This window comes from Ailuropoda melanoleuca, chromosome 1 (genome assembly GCF_002007445.2).
Source record: "Ailuropoda melanoleuca isolate Jingjing chromosome 1, ASM200744v2, whole genome shotgun sequence".
In the NCBI taxonomy this organism is placed as follows: domain Eukaryota; kingdom Metazoa; phylum Chordata; class Mammalia; order Carnivora; family Ursidae; genus Ailuropoda; species Ailuropoda melanoleuca.
The window spans coordinates 100,187,797-100,204,498 of record NC_048218.1 but is presented as its reverse complement, the minus strand read 5'-3'; the positions used below and the strand labels follow the sequence as shown (position 1 = coordinate 100,204,498).

The following is a 16,702-nucleotide window of genomic DNA, read 5'->3' as shown; positions in this document are numbered from 1 at the left end:
CAAGTACGTGGCTACAGTTATGAATTTGTTTGTGGCCTTGTATTTCCGCGGAAGTCGGCATGGTCAGCCAATAGCTAGTGGACTATTTTCTAGACAGAATTAACATGATTATATCTTAAAAGTTGCTTGGCCCTAACTTAACCTCCCTAGTCTTAAGTTGCGTTTAAAGAGATGGTGATAATTTACTCGAAACTACCGTAGCTTTTGTGAGTACAGGAATTGGGTGACATTAGGAAGCCCCTGTGACAGAGTCGCTGGAGCTCTTGAGTGTCCAAAGTTAAGGTTCTAGGTGCTCCGAAATACGGGGAAAGTTAGATCTAGAGCCTTAGGATTTAACCACCTGTTCAGGCGAGGAGCAGAGAATCAGGTTGTTGTGGTTTTCCCAGACCTGCTTTATGTTGTAGTGTTTTGACTCCTAAGAGATATATTTTTGTAGGATTTTGTGACTGGTGGTCATTTCTTTTAAGAATTTGTTTTTTTTCTAAAACCAAGCTGAAAGATTTTCATTTCTTCTGAGTTTAGGATAATACGTTTACGTGGAAAATACAGATTTCTAGGTTTCATAAATAACATTTCTCCAAAGATTAGCAGGCAGTAGCTCTCCGAACAAATTGCACTAATGCAGGCTTTTCCCCCCTTGCTTTCCCTTTCTTTTGACTGATTTAGAGACACCAAGTGAGGAAATTGATAATAGAAGTTTAGAAGAGATTTTGAATAGCATCCCTCCTCCCCCGCCTCCAGCAATGGCCAATGAAGCTGGAGCTCCTCGGCTTATGATAACTCATATTGTAAACCAGAACTTCAAATCCTATGCTGGGGAAAAAATTCTGGGACCTTTTCATAAGGTATTTGATTAAATATTTTAATCATTTTAAATAACTATTATAGGGGAATGTATTTTTATTACAAGATTTTTCAATTTTATCATGTTTATCCTGATTGATAATACATGGTATGTTTCCTCTGTTTTTAACAACTGAAATTAGTTTTTTGTTTATCCTCGTTATTTTTGGTACCTCTTTAGCTATTAAGTTTTCCCTCACTGAGTAGAATTGGTGAGTTTTTGTTTGAAGAAGTATTTTCTCTGTTAGAATGAATTTTGTAAAAAGTGAGTTAGAATTAGAATATAGTTTTATTTAAAGTGCTGAAGCTTGCGATAAAGGAGAACGATGTAAGAAAACAAGTTGAAATTAAACCTTTTAAATAGTAGTTTTGCTGCAAGTAAAAACAAGCAGTTTAAATTAAAATCAGTTGTATAGTATGACCTTTTTAATTTCACTTTAATTTTTTTTCTGTTCTTTTTATGCAGCGCTTTTCCTGTATTATTGGGCCAAATGGCAGTGGCAAATCCAATGTTATTGATTCTATGCTTTTTGTGTTTGGCTATCGAGCACAAAAAATAAGATCTAAAAAACTTTCGGTATTAATACACAATTCTGATGAACACAAGGACATTCAGAGTTGTACTGTAGAAGTTCACTTTCAGAAGATAATTGATAAGGTAAGGGACTTTGGAGTATTTAGTTATTTGCAACTTCAAATACGGAACACAAGATTTCCATACATTGCGCGTTTATTATTTTTGGCTTAAATTGGCTTTTAAAAATCACTGTATGTTTAAAGCAGAACAGATACTGATTTCATTACCTCCCAGAGACTGATTTCATTACCTCCAAGACCATATTTTCCTTTTGAGTAGTGGTGGTGGCAGCTGTTAAACTTAAAATATTAAAATTTTCAGCCAGAGTAATGAATTATAAGTAGCTCATCATAGTACTTACCTTTTTAGAATAAAGTGAGCAGTTTTAGTATCCTGGGTGCCAGCTAGGCATTCTTTCACTAAAAATTTTGGGTTCATTTTTAAAGTTCTATTTTTATTGCTTTCAGATAGATTACCTAAATTCGAAAATGTAACAGTTGACTAATTTTACCATCTCCATTATTTTAATTCACATTAATATTCGTAGTCTGTAATATGTGTGTCTGTAATATGAAAGAGCTCTGCTTCAGTTTAAACTATCCTTTGTAAATTACCCTTTTAAAACAGGGAAAAGGTGAAGTTAGTTTGTTTTCTAGAAAAAGAAACAATTTTAGGTAAAATGTGCATTTAGATTATTTACATGGTTCTGTTGGTATTGGTTTTTTTCTCGTCTGTTGAGTAACTTTGGAAATTCATGGCTTAAAAATGACCGGTTGGAACCTAAAAATATAGAAAACTCCATAATGAAGCAAGGATGTGACTTGGCTTCTAAGTTTTGTTTTTTAGATTTTATTTTTTTAATATAAAGGGCTTTAATTAAATTTACATGGTGTCACCTATTTTAATTTTGTTTCTTAATGCTTTTCTATTATACAATTTAGGTTGAAAAATGATTGCCAGTAAATGAGGCTTGATTTCTTTGCCTCTTATAATTATGTTTGATTCGTGTAAATTTTAAAAGCCATGATTTCAAAATGGCAAAGCTTTTAAGGGAAAGCAAGTTTTAAAGTAGATTATTTATACTTTTTTTTTAATCCGTTTGATTTTTTTTAGAAATTGGGGGAATGTAGTTGTCGATTCTTTGCAATTCTTTATACCTTCCACTAATGGCATATTGTTTACCAAAAAAAAAGAGAAAAAATTAAGCCATGTTACGCCATTACTACCTTTCTTTCCTTGCATCGTTTCTTTCAGCTTTTTAATATGGACTAGTAATTTAATCTATAAGCATGGTTAAACAATTTGGGTGAGTTTGTTTCAGATATGGTGAGATTCTTGTCCCACTTCAAATGCTCTTTTCTCAATCGAGTATGTTTTTATACTTGTCTGGAGGTGGGTTTTTTGTTTTGTTTCTGTTTGTTTGGCTTTTTGGTTTTTGTGATCTACGAGGAAGAGATCAAAACTTGGAAACTATTCTTTGCTAAGAATTATTTCTGAGAATTATTGCCAGTTGATATGCATGTTCAATTGAAGTTTTTAATCCATGGAATTAGTTTGAATATGAAGAGAGTGAAATTTGGTGCAGACCTGTGACTTAATACCAACAATTGTTTTCTGATTTTGTTTATCCGAAAAACAGGAAGGGGATGATTATGAAGTCATTCCTAACAGTAACTTCTATGTATCCAGAACTGCCTACAGAGATAATACTTCTGTCTATCACATAAGTGGGAAAAAGACAACATTTAAGGATGTTGGAAATCTTCTTCGAAGCCATGGAATTGACCTGGACCATAATAGATTTTTAATCTTGCAGGTAAGTTTATTAAAGACTTCAGAGTTTCTCTTATTTTTCTTACTTTTTTTTTTTCCCCCAGTGTAGTTTAGAGGGGTTTCCCCCTGTTGGAATCCTGTATTATTGAGGCCTTAAAGTACTGTAGCAGCACATCATGGTTTACATACTACAGTCAAGATGCGAATCATTATTTGCTGCTCTAGAAATTTAAGGAAATTCATTCAAAACTATTTTCACCAAAAGATGCTCATTTTATGTTTGGATGGACTGACATACTTGTTCCGCTCTAGCAGCACGTAAATATTGGCGTAGTGAAATAAGTACTAAACACCAATATTATTGTGCTGCTTTAGCGTGGCAGGGATATAACAGCTATTTATTGCTACTATTTGTATGTTCCTTTAAGATAATATTTTAAATGAGATTCATTATCTTTTAATAGTACTTTACTTTTTTCCTTATTCTTATCTGTACTAATATTAAATAGCACAAAAAAGAAAAGAATTCTGTACGCTTCGTGTTTGACAATTTTACTTGAGTGTCTTACTATTTTTTTTTTTTTTAAACACTTAGCGTGGTTAACTAAAAGTTAACCAAGCTGGTTTTTGTTTTGGTTGGAATGGCCTACTTGAACCACTAAATATTGGAAGATCAGAAAGTAACTCATATGTCATTCTGCAGTATCACAACTCTTGAAGTCTTTTTAGAGGGGTATATAACTAAGTACCTGGTGTTAAGTTGAATTTTATTAGAAACTGTATGTTTTTTGAGTAAAGATACGTTTTACCTGCCTTGCTTGGTAACAAAAATACCTTTTCTTTTGTCTTCCCTTTCAAAAAGTTTTAAGTGTAAAACATGGCTTTGTCAGATACATTAAAATTCCTTTTTGATTTGAAGCTCCTTCCTTTTCCTATGTTCTAGCCATAATCTCCCAAGAGCATAATAATTGAAACAAAACTATTTTGTGATATAAAATAGCCGATGACATTCTTTAATGTCTTATGCTACTGATTTTAAACTAAGTTGGGAATTTTGATTTGATACTGGAAGTTTCGCTAGGATGCCTGACTGTTCTCAGTCCGTTCCCATTGTTCTGGAATGACTTCTATTACTATCTTTTGTTACCAGGCATGGTACATTTGTAATACTTCTGTAACTCAGACTTATTTAAAAAATGAATGTTGGGGAAAATCAGCTGCAGATATATTTCTAAACAGAATTTGAATTTACATATATGTGAAAATAAATCTGTGTGTATTTGTGTATGTATGTGTGTCTTTAATCACATTTAACTGTTATATGGACTTTCATATTCTGGGGTTTGGTTTCGTTAATTGTGGATTATAAGTTATTTCACTCTGTAATACTGTATTTGTTAATACCATTTTGTAGGAACCTATTCTTATGTTTATTTTTTGTTTATTATTTGCTATTTACTATCATCCTGGGATAATTGGTCAAAATTTTACACCTGTGCCAAGATTCCTCAAAGTAGACTGCATTTTAACCCTTGTAAGGGTTATTTTTTTTCCTTTGGTGCAGCCTCTCTATATAATTCCATAATAAAGGAAGCTAAATCGTAACTTCCCAAAGAAGTAAATAACAGTAATTTTTTAATTGTCAACTTTTTTAAACATGTGCTTCTGAAGTACCTAAGCTTAAGCCATTTATGCTCATATAATCACAACCTTTTTGTGTCCTTTTTAACAAATTATTTAAAACATTTTTAATATCAAGGTAAACTTCCCAAGTAACAGATTTTCCATTTGATTAAGTTTACAGATAGGAACCTTAGGAATTCACTTGTTAGGAAAAAGAAACAGGGATTTGGTAGAACTAATGATGACCTATTTAAAAGCTTGAGGGAGAGTGACAGTGGTTTCTATGGATGTTTATTTAATTCCTTTTCAAAAGCTTAGACTCCTGCACTAGCTTTAAAGCAGTTGAAGGTAAGTAAAAATGTGGCTTTTTTATTATCTTCTCTCCCATTTAACATTTCTCTTAATGTGATTTGGGAGGCTGGGAACTTGGAGACAGCCTAATATCAAAACATAAGTGCTTAGTTTGGATAAAACGTATAGACTGACCAGTGGTAGTGCTTAACAGTCTAAGTAATCTAAATTAGGTAAAGTGAAAATTGATTTTTAAGATTAAACACTAAATTTTTAGAAGTCCGTAAGGGTAAAAAAAATTTTGCAGTGTTTTTATTGGTTTAGTATTTTTTTGAAGTAAGCATTTCTAATATTTGAATCCATTTTAAATTTCATCAGTTGATTCAAATAAGTACCTAACAAGGCTATGTGCTAAGATGATACAAAAAATACAGAAATGGTTAAGCCCTGTTTCTTGTCCTTAGAGGCACTTACATAGGCCTCAAAAGTATAATTGGCCATTGTACTTCTCATGTTTGTACATGTCCCCATTTATATATACCTTAATTTCAAAGCCTTTGTCCCATTGTAATAACTGTTGGTGCAAAATAAGTAGGGTTTTGTTAGGTCTCCATAGCATTTCATGGTAACTATGACTTATAAATGAGATTTAATTGGTTTTGGTGCATTTGCTCCGAAGTTAGAAGAATGATAACCTTAATGCTTTTATGATCAAAATTAAGGTAGTGATTGCTGTCTCAGGAGTGGTTTTGTAAACTCCTAAAGCTACAGTTATTAAGGAAATTTTAGTTTTGTCAAAGTTTTCAATTTCATATATTTTTTGTCTTCATTATTATAAAACCTGAATTAGAACTTTAAATAGGAACCAAGGTTTTTGTTTTTTTACTTATTGTTTAGTAATTTGGAAATAGGTAATTCAGACCTAGGTTAATCCAGTTTATCTCTTCTTCCTTTTTCTTTCCAATATACTTCTCCCAAGCCTGGCATGTCTTACAGACTATTTGGGTTATAGTCTTTTAGCCTGTAAGTCTGTGCTATATCAAAAGAGTTTTTTAGCTTTATCAGTTACCCAAAAGTATCTGATTCAACAGCCTCAATTACGAAAGAAAGCTACCCCTAAGCAACCAGAATAGACATCAGGCAGTCCACCTACTAAAGCATTATCCTTTCTATTTATGTGTTTATTTTAGGCAGATATTAACCTTGGTGGTTTGGTTTTTTGGCCTCTGACAGCTGACAAAGAGCAAATTAGAATAAAAATTTACTAGCAGAACATAAAGGACAATTTATGGTACAGTGGAAAACGGAGAAAATAAAAAGATTATCAAAGACAATGTAAAAATGCAAAGCCCAGGGGCATGTGGGTGGTTCAGTTGGTTGAGCATCCCATTCTTGGTTTCTGCTCAAGTCATGATCTCAGGGTGGAGAGCTCCAGTTCTGCATCTGGCTCTGTGCTGAGAAGGGAATGTGCTTGTCCCTCTCCCTGCCCTTCTGCCCCTTCACCGTGCTTCAGCATGTGGGCACTTGTGCTCTCTCTCAAACAAATAAAATCTTTTTAAAAATTTCAGAGCCCAGTAAATCGGGGCCATTTAGTTTTGATGCAAACACCCATATTTATCATAAGAATCCTTCAGGCCTTATTAGGGGAAAAACGTTTAATATAGCTATGGACTTGAGTTTCTTGTGGTTCATGCTTGCTAAAATTTGAATTCCATGTGAATTAAGAATAAAGAGCATCATCCTATTTATTTCTTAGATTTTTAAACTGTATTTCTGTAAAATAGATTATCAAAGAATGGTGCAACTGAATCACAATATCATGCTTTGCCATCTACTTTAGTAAATTAAGGTTTAAGCTCTTGGTATTACAAATATTTTCTTGAAATATGTTTGCAATTTCTGTTACTCTTAAAAACCATAGTTGGTATTTTACACAATTGCTTAATGTCACTGATACAATTTAAAGGACGTTTGTAGTAAATAACAGCAAAAAAAAAAGTTAAAAGCTTATTCAGTCTACTGAAGGTATAGAAGCTAGAGATAACTGTGGAGGTCTATGGAACTTGGCTAGCTTCAGATGCTAGCATTATAGCACCTTGAAATTTTTTATGTTTTCATGTGACCATTATTTGTGGTTTAGAGCCTTGATGTGGACAGGTGACTTTAAATTTAGTTGATGCTTTAAAAACATTTCTGAAATATATGGAGCTTATTATCCTAAGTTAAAACTATATTGTATAATTTCACATGGGATAGGTATGTTTTTTGGAGGGGAAGGGGGGCAGAATGGTCTTCCAGGCACAGATTATGAATTCACAGAATATATATGAAGTGCTGCAAAATGGAAAAAGAAGAAAGCAAATAGTAGCAGGTGGTAAGGCAGGCAAAGGACATCAAGGAACAGAGCCGTAAGAAAGGTCCCAGGTTGTCATTGGAGTACCACAGTAGTCCAAATAAGTCAAGTGACAGGTAGAGGCCTAAAGTTCTAGTAGCCTGTTGAGTCAGTAATACTAATCTGGTAATAACTGGTTGAAAACAAAAAAATGAGTGCCATATAACAATCTAAAACTGAATGTTATGTGGCACTTGTAATGGAACTATTTTGATTTATAAATGTCCTTGTCTTTAGCATTTTTATTTTCAACGGACTGCATGCAACCTTACTAGAATGAAAAATCCTAGCTGTATAGCCACCATTTTAACTGGGGAAGGAGAAGCAAGTAACCCAAAAGAAGCAACCACTATGCTTTACTCAAAGATAGGCAGTCTCCTAATTGCGTTATTCCATCGCTTCAGTAATTTGGCCAGGAAAAGTGTGATGCCTTTAAGAATATTTTTGTCAGTGTAAACTGCTACATTGAATCTTAACTTCTGGCTATCTGAAAAATACCTACTCAAGTAATACCTATGCCCATTTGACTAAGACGTAAGTTCTCTTCGCATAGTTCTTCAGCCCTCTTAAAACAGGTGTTCAGATACTCAAATTAGGCAGTATGTTAGAATATCAGATGTCAGATATTTTTTGTTGTTTGTATTGTTAACCCAAAAAAGAGTTAAACTACTGCCTCAGCATTACTGGTTCTCAGCTGGGTGTAGTTTTGCATCCCTACACCCAGGACATTGAGCATTGTCTGGAGACACTTTGGGTTGTTACAACTGAGGGTAGGAGGGTATGCTACTGGCATCTAGTGGGTAGAGGTCAGAGATGCTGTTAAACATCCTATGATCCCCAGCATAGCTCCTCACAGCAAAGAATATCCAGCCCAGAATATCAGTAGTGTTGCTACTGATAAACCCTGCCTACCTAAAAACTTCGAATAAGACTCTGCTTCTTCAGGGGCTGGCATTTGCCTTTTGTAATCCAAAACTTTGGACGTTATTCCAGGTTTAATCCTGTCTAAGACTCAAAGCTAATACTGCAAACATTTGGAAGGATCTGATAATTGAAAGCAGAATAAAATGTTTTATATAAATCTCTACGTATTTTAAACACTTAGTTAAAACACTAGTTTATACATACTGAAGGTTACAGAGAAAAAATAACAAGCTCTTTGGGTAAAATTTTACTTTGTGTTTGGTAATCATGTTCTATTGTGTTAAACTGCAGGAGGATGGTAGTGTACAAAAGATATGCTTTTCAGTGATTTAAAATAGCTGTGTTTAAGTTTGTGGGGGGGGGTTGGTGGTGTTTGTTTCTGTTTTTTGGTTTTGGGGTTTTTTTGTTTTTAAGTAGGCTCTGTGCCCAACATGGGGCTTGAACTCACAACTTCGAGATTAAGAGTGGCATGCTCTACCAACTGAGCCAGCCAAGTGCTCCAAGTTTGTTTTTGGGTTTTTTGTTTTGTTTTGTTTTTGGGTTTTTGTTGTTTTTTGTTTTGTTTTCTTTTTTTTTAACTTAAATTTATGTGGGAGCTCTTAGTAAATATGACTTTGTCATTACATTAGCAAGATTTACCCCAGATTTTTGAGGTTTATTCATAAATATTTTGAATATTTAAATTGAGGAAATAATGCTTTTTATATGTATTTTTTTCTTGATTTTTTTTTCCACCCTTGCTGTTTTGCTGAAATAAAGGCATATTATGTATTTTTTCTACTTGCCTCTTCCTTTTCTTCTATTGTAATAGCACAAGCAGGCTACTCCTGTGAAGTAAAGCAGCAGCATTTTGCCTGAGCATGTTCAGACAAAGTTTTCTCCACCATGAAACTAAATGGCTGCCTGGCAGTCAGCCTTGAAGGTTACTGATTGTGCGTTTTTCTTTTTTTTTCCACTTTGTAATTAAATTACATAAACACAAATAATATAATGTGAATCTAAGAATTTTAATTACACTTCAAAGCTGTTGTATTAATGATTGCAAATAAAAGTTTTCCAAATTCATATGTACCATGACTTTTAGTTTTCAGTCAGTTGGATATCTTGTAATAAATCTGTAATTTCCTTTTTTATTAAATGATTTTGATTTTAGAAAGGACATTAAGTTTGAGATGTCCTTATGAAGTCTAGCACTTGTTGAGGAACTCAGAACGCCAGATTTATAGACAAAGTTTAATAATAAACTATCTTGGGACAGGATTCCTACTGCAGTTGAGCCATGAAGGATCTTTTTGAAAATTCTTTGTTTCAGAACAGGAGCTCTAATTATGTTATTAACAATTGATAATGTTGCCAAAGTAATTGTAGATTATGTGAATTTCTTGCTGAGTTTTGCTTCATAGAAAAGTTAATACTTTTTTTTTTATATTGAATGAACTTTTTAGATTGGGAATCTTTCTTTGGCTCTAATATGTGTATGTGACTGTATATTGTAATTTTGTAAAAGTTGATGTAAGGGAGTATAAATATATATTTCTTACCACCTATGAAAATGAAAACTTAACACCAGTGGAGAAAACATTTTTATTTGTATCTTATTAAATTTCATTACTGATTGACATCATTTAGTTGTTGGTTACTGTTGGGTTTAATTGTTTCTAATTCTCACAAGATCGATGTGGCTAAACATACACAGTAAGTGTGTAATACAACTTTTTTTTTTTTTAAGGGTGAAGTTGAACAAATCGCTATGATGAAACCAAAAGGCCAGACTGAACATGATGAGGGTATGCTTGAATATTTAGAAGATATCATTGGTTGCGGACGGCTAAATGAGCCTATCAAAATCTTGTGTCGGAGAGTTGAAATATTAAATGAACATAGAGGAGAGAAGGTGAATCTTCTATAGACTCTTCTTGCAGATCAGACTGTTTTGTTTATGGAAAAATTCTGCTGAGTCAAATAATAAAGTTAGAATTATTAAAGAAATCTTTACTGTTCTAGATTGAATTTTATATTATTGACATTTAAAGGAACAGTTTTATTAATATGGCTTCTATTTTTGTCTAATGTGGATATATTTGAAACTGAAGCTATACACATAAAGTATATTTGAATAATCTGTACACTTTAAATTTTTGTAGTTAAACAGAGTTAAACTGGTGGAAAAGGAAAAGGATGCCTTAGAAGAAGAGAAAAACATAGCCATTGAATTTCTTACCTTGGAAAATGAAATATTTAGAAAAAAGAATCACGTCTGTCAATATTACATGTAAGTACATTAATTTATCAGTTTTTATTTCTGGCAGTAAGCCCTCTCCTGTATTAGAGAAAAATTAAGACTGAGTTAAACCCCATTAAATTGGGGTTTTTAATCATATTATTAAAGTTAATTATTTTTATTTAATTTTAATTCTAATATAATTAACATATATTAGTTTCAGGTATACACTTTAGTGATTCAGCAATTTTATATTCAGTACTCACAAGTATACTTTTAATTCCCTTCACCTCTTTGGCCCATTCCGTCACCCACCTTCCCTCCAGGTAACCATCAGTTTGTTCTCTGTAGTTAAGAATCTCTTGGTTTGTCTTTGTTCCTTTGTTTTATTTCTTAAATTCCCCATATTCATGAAATCATATGGTGTTTGTCTTTCTCTGACTTATTTCACTTAATATTATACTCTAGATCCATCCATGTTGTTACAGATGGCAAGATTTCTTCTTATGGCTGAGTGATATTCCATTGTGTGTATATATACCACATCTTTTTTTTTTTTTTTAAGAGTTTATTTGAGAGAGCACGTGCAGGGAGAAGGGCAGAGGGAGAGGGAGAAGCAGACTTTCCACCCACTCCACCACCCACAGGGAGCCCAACACCAGGCTCAATCCCAGGACCCTGGGATCATGACCTGAGCCCAAGGCAGACATTTAACTGACTGAGCCACCTAGGCATCCCATACCACATCTTCTTTATCCATTCATCTATTGATGGACACTTGGGCTATTTTCATAGTTTGGCTATTGTAAATAATGCTGCAGTAAACATAGGGGTGCATATATCTTTACGAATTAGTGTTTTCATACACTTGGATAAATTCCAGCAGTGGAATCACTAGATCATATAGTAATTCTATTTTTCAGTTTCCTTCCCCAGATTTGGGAAGTTTTCAGCATTATTTCTTCAAATAAAATTTCTGCCCCCATTTCTCTTCTCCTGAGATCCCTGTAATGCAAATGTTACTACGCTTGATGGTGTTGCTGAGTTTCCTCTCTTCATTTTTTATAATTTTTTTTTTCTCCTTTTCAGCTTGATTGCTTTCCATTACTCTGTCCTTCAGGTCACTGATCCATTCTTCTGTTTCTTCTGTTCTATTTATTTCTTCTAGTGTACTCTTAATTTGAGTTGTTGAGTTCTTTGTCTCTGGTTGGTGCTTTTTTTATGTTTTCTGTTTCTTTGCTGAGTGTCTCAATGAGATCCTCCACTCAAGTCCAGTTAGGATCTTTATGAACATTACTTTAAGTTCTCTTTCAGGCATATTGCTTATCTCTGTTTTGTTAGCTCTCTTGCGATTTTATCCTTTTCTTTCATTTGGGACATATTCCTGTGTTTTCTCATTTTTGGCCAACTCTGTGTTTTTCTATGTGTTAGGAAAATCAGCTATGTCTCCTGCTCTTGAAAGTAGTGGCTTTATGAAGAGGTCCTGTAGTGTCCTGCAATGCAATGTCCCCTGTTCACAGAACTTGACACTACAGGGGTGTCTGTTACGTGTGTTCCATGTGCCCCACTGATGTGGTTAAGCCGCATTTGCCTTTAGTCCAGTCGTCTGCAACGGTTCTCTCTGCCTTTTGGGCAAGGTTTGTTCCCTGTGTTAGCCAATCTGGGGCCACTTTGGGCTTGAGTTGAATCAGACTAGCCATTTGCCAGAGATACAGTAGCACCAAACTGCAGGGCTCTTTCCCTGTTGTCCCTTGAGAAGCTTTCATTGGTAGGCAGGGCCTGCAGCTAGACCAGATGTTTGCTCCCAGGCCACTGCTACGGTTTAGTCAGACTGGTGTGTGTAGTTATCTTCCCCTCTCCCCAGGGCAGGTCACTTTGGAGTGGTGCTGGCTCCTGTCTGTGCTGCATGCATGTTGCCAGGTTTGTGGCACCACTTTGGATGGGCTCTGGCCAAGGCATATTGGAAGGGACAGGACTGCAAGAGAATTGGGGCGGGGGGGCAAGCTCTTAGCAAGATAGGTGGAGAGTGTTGGCATTGCACTGGTTCACGCAGGTATCCCTGTATCTAGGCTGGGAGATAGAGGAAGGAAATGGCTCCCACCAGCTTCTTTGTTCCTGGAAGAGTCTCGTAAAGGTGTCTGCCCCTCCAGCACATGCTCTGAGATTAGTAAATAAATTTTTTTCACATATACCCCAGTTTTTCAAACTGCTGCTTCTGTGCTGTATCTCCGTGCAGCTTTTTGTTATGCTCTCTAAGGGTCAGGTGTCCATGTCCTCTCACCCTCCGCTCTCTGCCTGCTGATACTGAAAGTCCCAGGTGTGACACCCCACTGATTATCAGAACTCTATCGAAATTAGGCCCCCCTAGTGTTCAAAGCCAAATGTTATGGGGATTCCTCTTCCCACACCTGGGATTCTTGATGTGGGGGTCTGTTTCTCTCCCTTTTTCATGCTCCCAGCACCCCTCTCTCCCAAGGACAGTCCCGTGGGTCCCTTTAGTCCCAACCACATCCCCACCTTCCCTACCCCATCTGCAGTGTGGCAGGCCTCTTTACATGTAGCTCTAGAGAGTGTTCTGCCAGGCTTCTTCATTTTCTGGGTTTGTACTGATGTGGGTACTATCTAGTTATATCCTTAGGTTGAGGTGAACTTAGGATCTTCCTACTCTCCCACCTTCCCCTGAAGTCCTCAAAGTTGACTTTTAAATATCCTACTTTAAGTTAGGAGGTGGGTTCACAAGTGTTTGTTAACATACTTAATAATTCTACGTATGTATTCTCTATAATTCCTGTAATAGCCGACCTAATTCGTGGAACCTATTTTGTTCCTAATTCTAGCTTTGACCCTGAATTAGGTCTATGCTGCAGCGTTCCCTGTCTCTCCCCCCATGCCCCTAGGTAATTGTAAATTGACTGCAGTTAAGAATACTTCAGAAACAGTTCCTTTGGTGGCTCAGTCAGTTAAGCATCTCCCTGCGACTCAGGTCATGATCCCAGGGTCCTGGGATGGAGGCCTACATCAGGCTCCCTGCTCAGTGGGGAGTCTGCTTCTCCCTCTGCCCCTCCCCCGCCTCATGTGCCTCTGTCTCTCTTTCTCTCCCTCAAATAAATAAAATCTTTTTTTTTTTTTTAAGAATACTTTGGAAACAGCTCGTTTCACCAGAAGTTATTGCACAGCTTTAGAAATAGCATTTTAGGATCTCTGATTTTTTTTTTCTTTCTAGTTATGATCTACAGAAACGAATTGCTGAAATGGAAACTCAAAAGGAAAAAATTCATGAAGATACCAAAGAAATTAATGAGAAGAGCAGTATACTGTCAAATGAAATGAAAGCTAAGAATAAAGCTGTAAAAGATGCAGAGAAGTAATAATCTTTTGGAAAGTATTAAAAGTATTTGGGTTGAGTTCATGTTTTTATGTGTGTGTGTTTATATATAAACTTAGTGCCAGCACATAAGTGTAATGCTTTTGCCAGCATATAAAATAGTTTCCTTTTCCAAACAGAAAATAAACTTAATTGCCCTGCATCCAGTTGATTATTACAAATTGAATGTCCAACACTGGTCTGAAAATAGCAGAGGATGCTGTCCCCTAGTGGCAGAACACAATAACATAAAACCTCACAGCAAAAATAAGCATTTAACCTGACAGGTTAGTTTTCTTAAGAATAAACAATCCACAAATCTAATTGAGGTAGAATTAGGTTACTCCAGATTTTTTTTTTCAAGTTTTATCGTGACCTTTCTCTTTCTCCGTCAGTATTTGGTGACACCAATATCTCTTACCTATGTGATTTTTTTTTTCCTTTAAAGTGAGTTTTACCTAAATTTATGGTAAACTCTTTCTATACCTTGCATTATAGTCACTGGAAAATGTAGTATTTCCTATCTAGCTTAGAAGGGCAAAGCAGCCCTCCTAATCACATCTTAATGGCTCCCTCAAATTTAGTGGGAGGTGCATATCAGTTTGAAAATGGATAGCTGTAGGATCTTCCGCTTCCTCGTAAGTTTGGACATGTTTACAGCAGCAGTGTCCCAGGCAGAGCATGTAACGTGGCTTTAAATGAATATCCAAAATAGTGACATAATTCTCTTTCTTTGCTAGGAAACTGAATAAAATTACAAAATTTATTGAGGAAAACAGAGAAAAATTTACACAACTAGATTTGGAAGATGTTCAAGTTCGGGAAAAATTAAAACATGCTTCAAGTAAAGCCAAAAAACTGGAGAAGCAACTTCAAAAAGATAAAGAGAAAGTAGGTTTCAGAAGAATCTGAATATCAGATCTAATTTTCATTATTTTTCATGGATGTGCCAGTCCCTTATTTTTTAAGAAAATGAGATGGGATTCTGAATATTAAGTGTTTCAGGATTTATCTCTGAATGTGATTTCTTTCTTCGAAGGTAAATCTCAGCATTCATTAGCTTTGAGTTTTAGAGCTTATTTTTCTGTGGTATATATTTTTAGGGAAGTATTTACCAAATTAGTAGTTCTATTGATCAACAAAATAGTTCTCCTTTTCTTAAGGTACTGGTTTAAAGAGACGTCTTTGGCTATGTGTTTTAGACTTTTTAAAAAAATATTACCTGCCTCCTACAAAAATCGAATAAAGAGTATCAGAGTAGGAGTTCCCTCTTGGAAAGGATGGAAGGGAAAGCTCCAGATCTGCAAGGAGCTGATTAGCTATTCTGAGGCTTTAAAAACGAAGTTTGGACGAGAATGCCTAATTTCCTAGGAGTCCCTAATAATCAATTGGGAGTCTTTCACTGTATTTTTCCAAATGCATTTGTTTATAAAATACTTTGCTCAGTTTGGGAATAAATCTTGTGTGAATCAGTGTTTGAAGCTCATCATTTTGGGAAATACTGAACTCTCCTACTAGGTAATCAGGATAAACAAAATAACATGGATTTGAAAGTAACTCTTAAATTGGACAGACTAAGCCAATTGTAACTTACAGAACTATTAGCTTTTAGGCATCATATGTCAATAAGTGGTTACTACCAAAAGGTATTAATAGAATAAGGTATTAGTCCTACATGGTGACTTTGGAAGAGTGACATGAAAGATTTTAGGATTTCAGGGAGGCCAGGGGGTATAAAAATAATCTGTGGTAAGTTGCAATATCCCATGAAGGACAGTCTAGGAAATTTCATCTAGTCAGAGAGTATTAATCAGTGAAGAAGAGTAGTTACAGACTGAAGATGGGGCAGAAAGGAAGAAAGACCTGATGGCCAGCTAGGGAGGATTTTCTTCCTTAACAAATGAGGAATTCACAGAATTAGCTTTTCTATTAAACTTAGAGCACAGAAATGCATAAATGGTTGAAGTATTTGCTAAAGCCAGTTAATTCAAGTCTGATTTACAAAGGAAACCACAAAAACTTAGAGGATGCTGAGAAACAGCTTTAAATAAGTCAAATATTGATGATATGGGATTGTCTAAAAGCATATACTCCTATAAGTTTATTTCACAATCTTAGGTTGAAGAATTTACAAGTATACCTGCCAAGAGTGAGAAGATAATAACTGAGAGAACAACTCAAAACAGTGACCTTGAGAAGGAAAAAGAGAAAGAAGAACAAAAATTAAAAGAAGTTATGGATAGCCTTAAACAGGAAACGCAAGGGCTTCAGAAAGAAAAAGAAGTAAGATTCTTTATCAATTGGTGTTTATTTTGGTGACACTTTTTTGGGGGGGTGCTTAAAAAATGTTTTGCTTAGTAATAGTAAAAACTGAACTGCTGGAAGAATTTTGGACTGCTAATATCTAGTGTTCCTAAAAATAACCTAGACTGTTTCCCCTTTGAGTTTTCTACTTTCCCATTTTAAAAAAAGTTAACTAAATGAGAATTTATGGTGATGGCAAGAAATGTGTCATGGCAAATACTTTGTTATATATGTCATTTTTTAAGTCTGTTGATTACATCAAATAGTCTTTTCGTGTTCTTTTAAGTTACCAAGAAAATAATTGATCAACACCGATAAAATCATGGAACCACACTAGCCACAGATTGATATCTACCTTTCTTTTCTCCTGTAGCACTTGTATAATAGTTT

The 16,702-nt window shown here is 35.0% G+C and overlaps 1 protein-coding gene across 2 annotated transcripts in view; it reads left to right on the top strand.

Moving 5' to 3' along the window:
* The window catches only part of SMC4 (structural maintenance of chromosomes 4), a 36,712-nt gene that overhangs the window by 1,664 nt on the left and 18,346 nt on the right, over positions 1–16,702 (top strand). For both annotated transcript variants that reach the window (XM_034663698.1, XM_002930463.4), the window contains exons 3-10: positions 667–845; positions 1,310–1,501; positions 3,060–3,236; positions 10,153–10,317; positions 10,568–10,695; positions 13,868–14,008; positions 14,749–14,899; positions 16,127–16,291. In XM_034663698.1, coding sequence (XP_034519589.1) covers positions 667–845; positions 1,310–1,501; positions 3,060–3,236; positions 10,153–10,317; positions 10,568–10,695; positions 13,868–14,008; positions 14,749–14,899; positions 16,127–16,291 — 1,298 coding nt within the window. The remainder of the gene's footprint in view (positions 1–666; positions 846–1,309; positions 1,502–3,059; positions 3,237–10,152; positions 10,318–10,567; positions 10,696–13,867; positions 14,009–14,748; positions 14,900–16,126; positions 16,292–16,702) is intronic.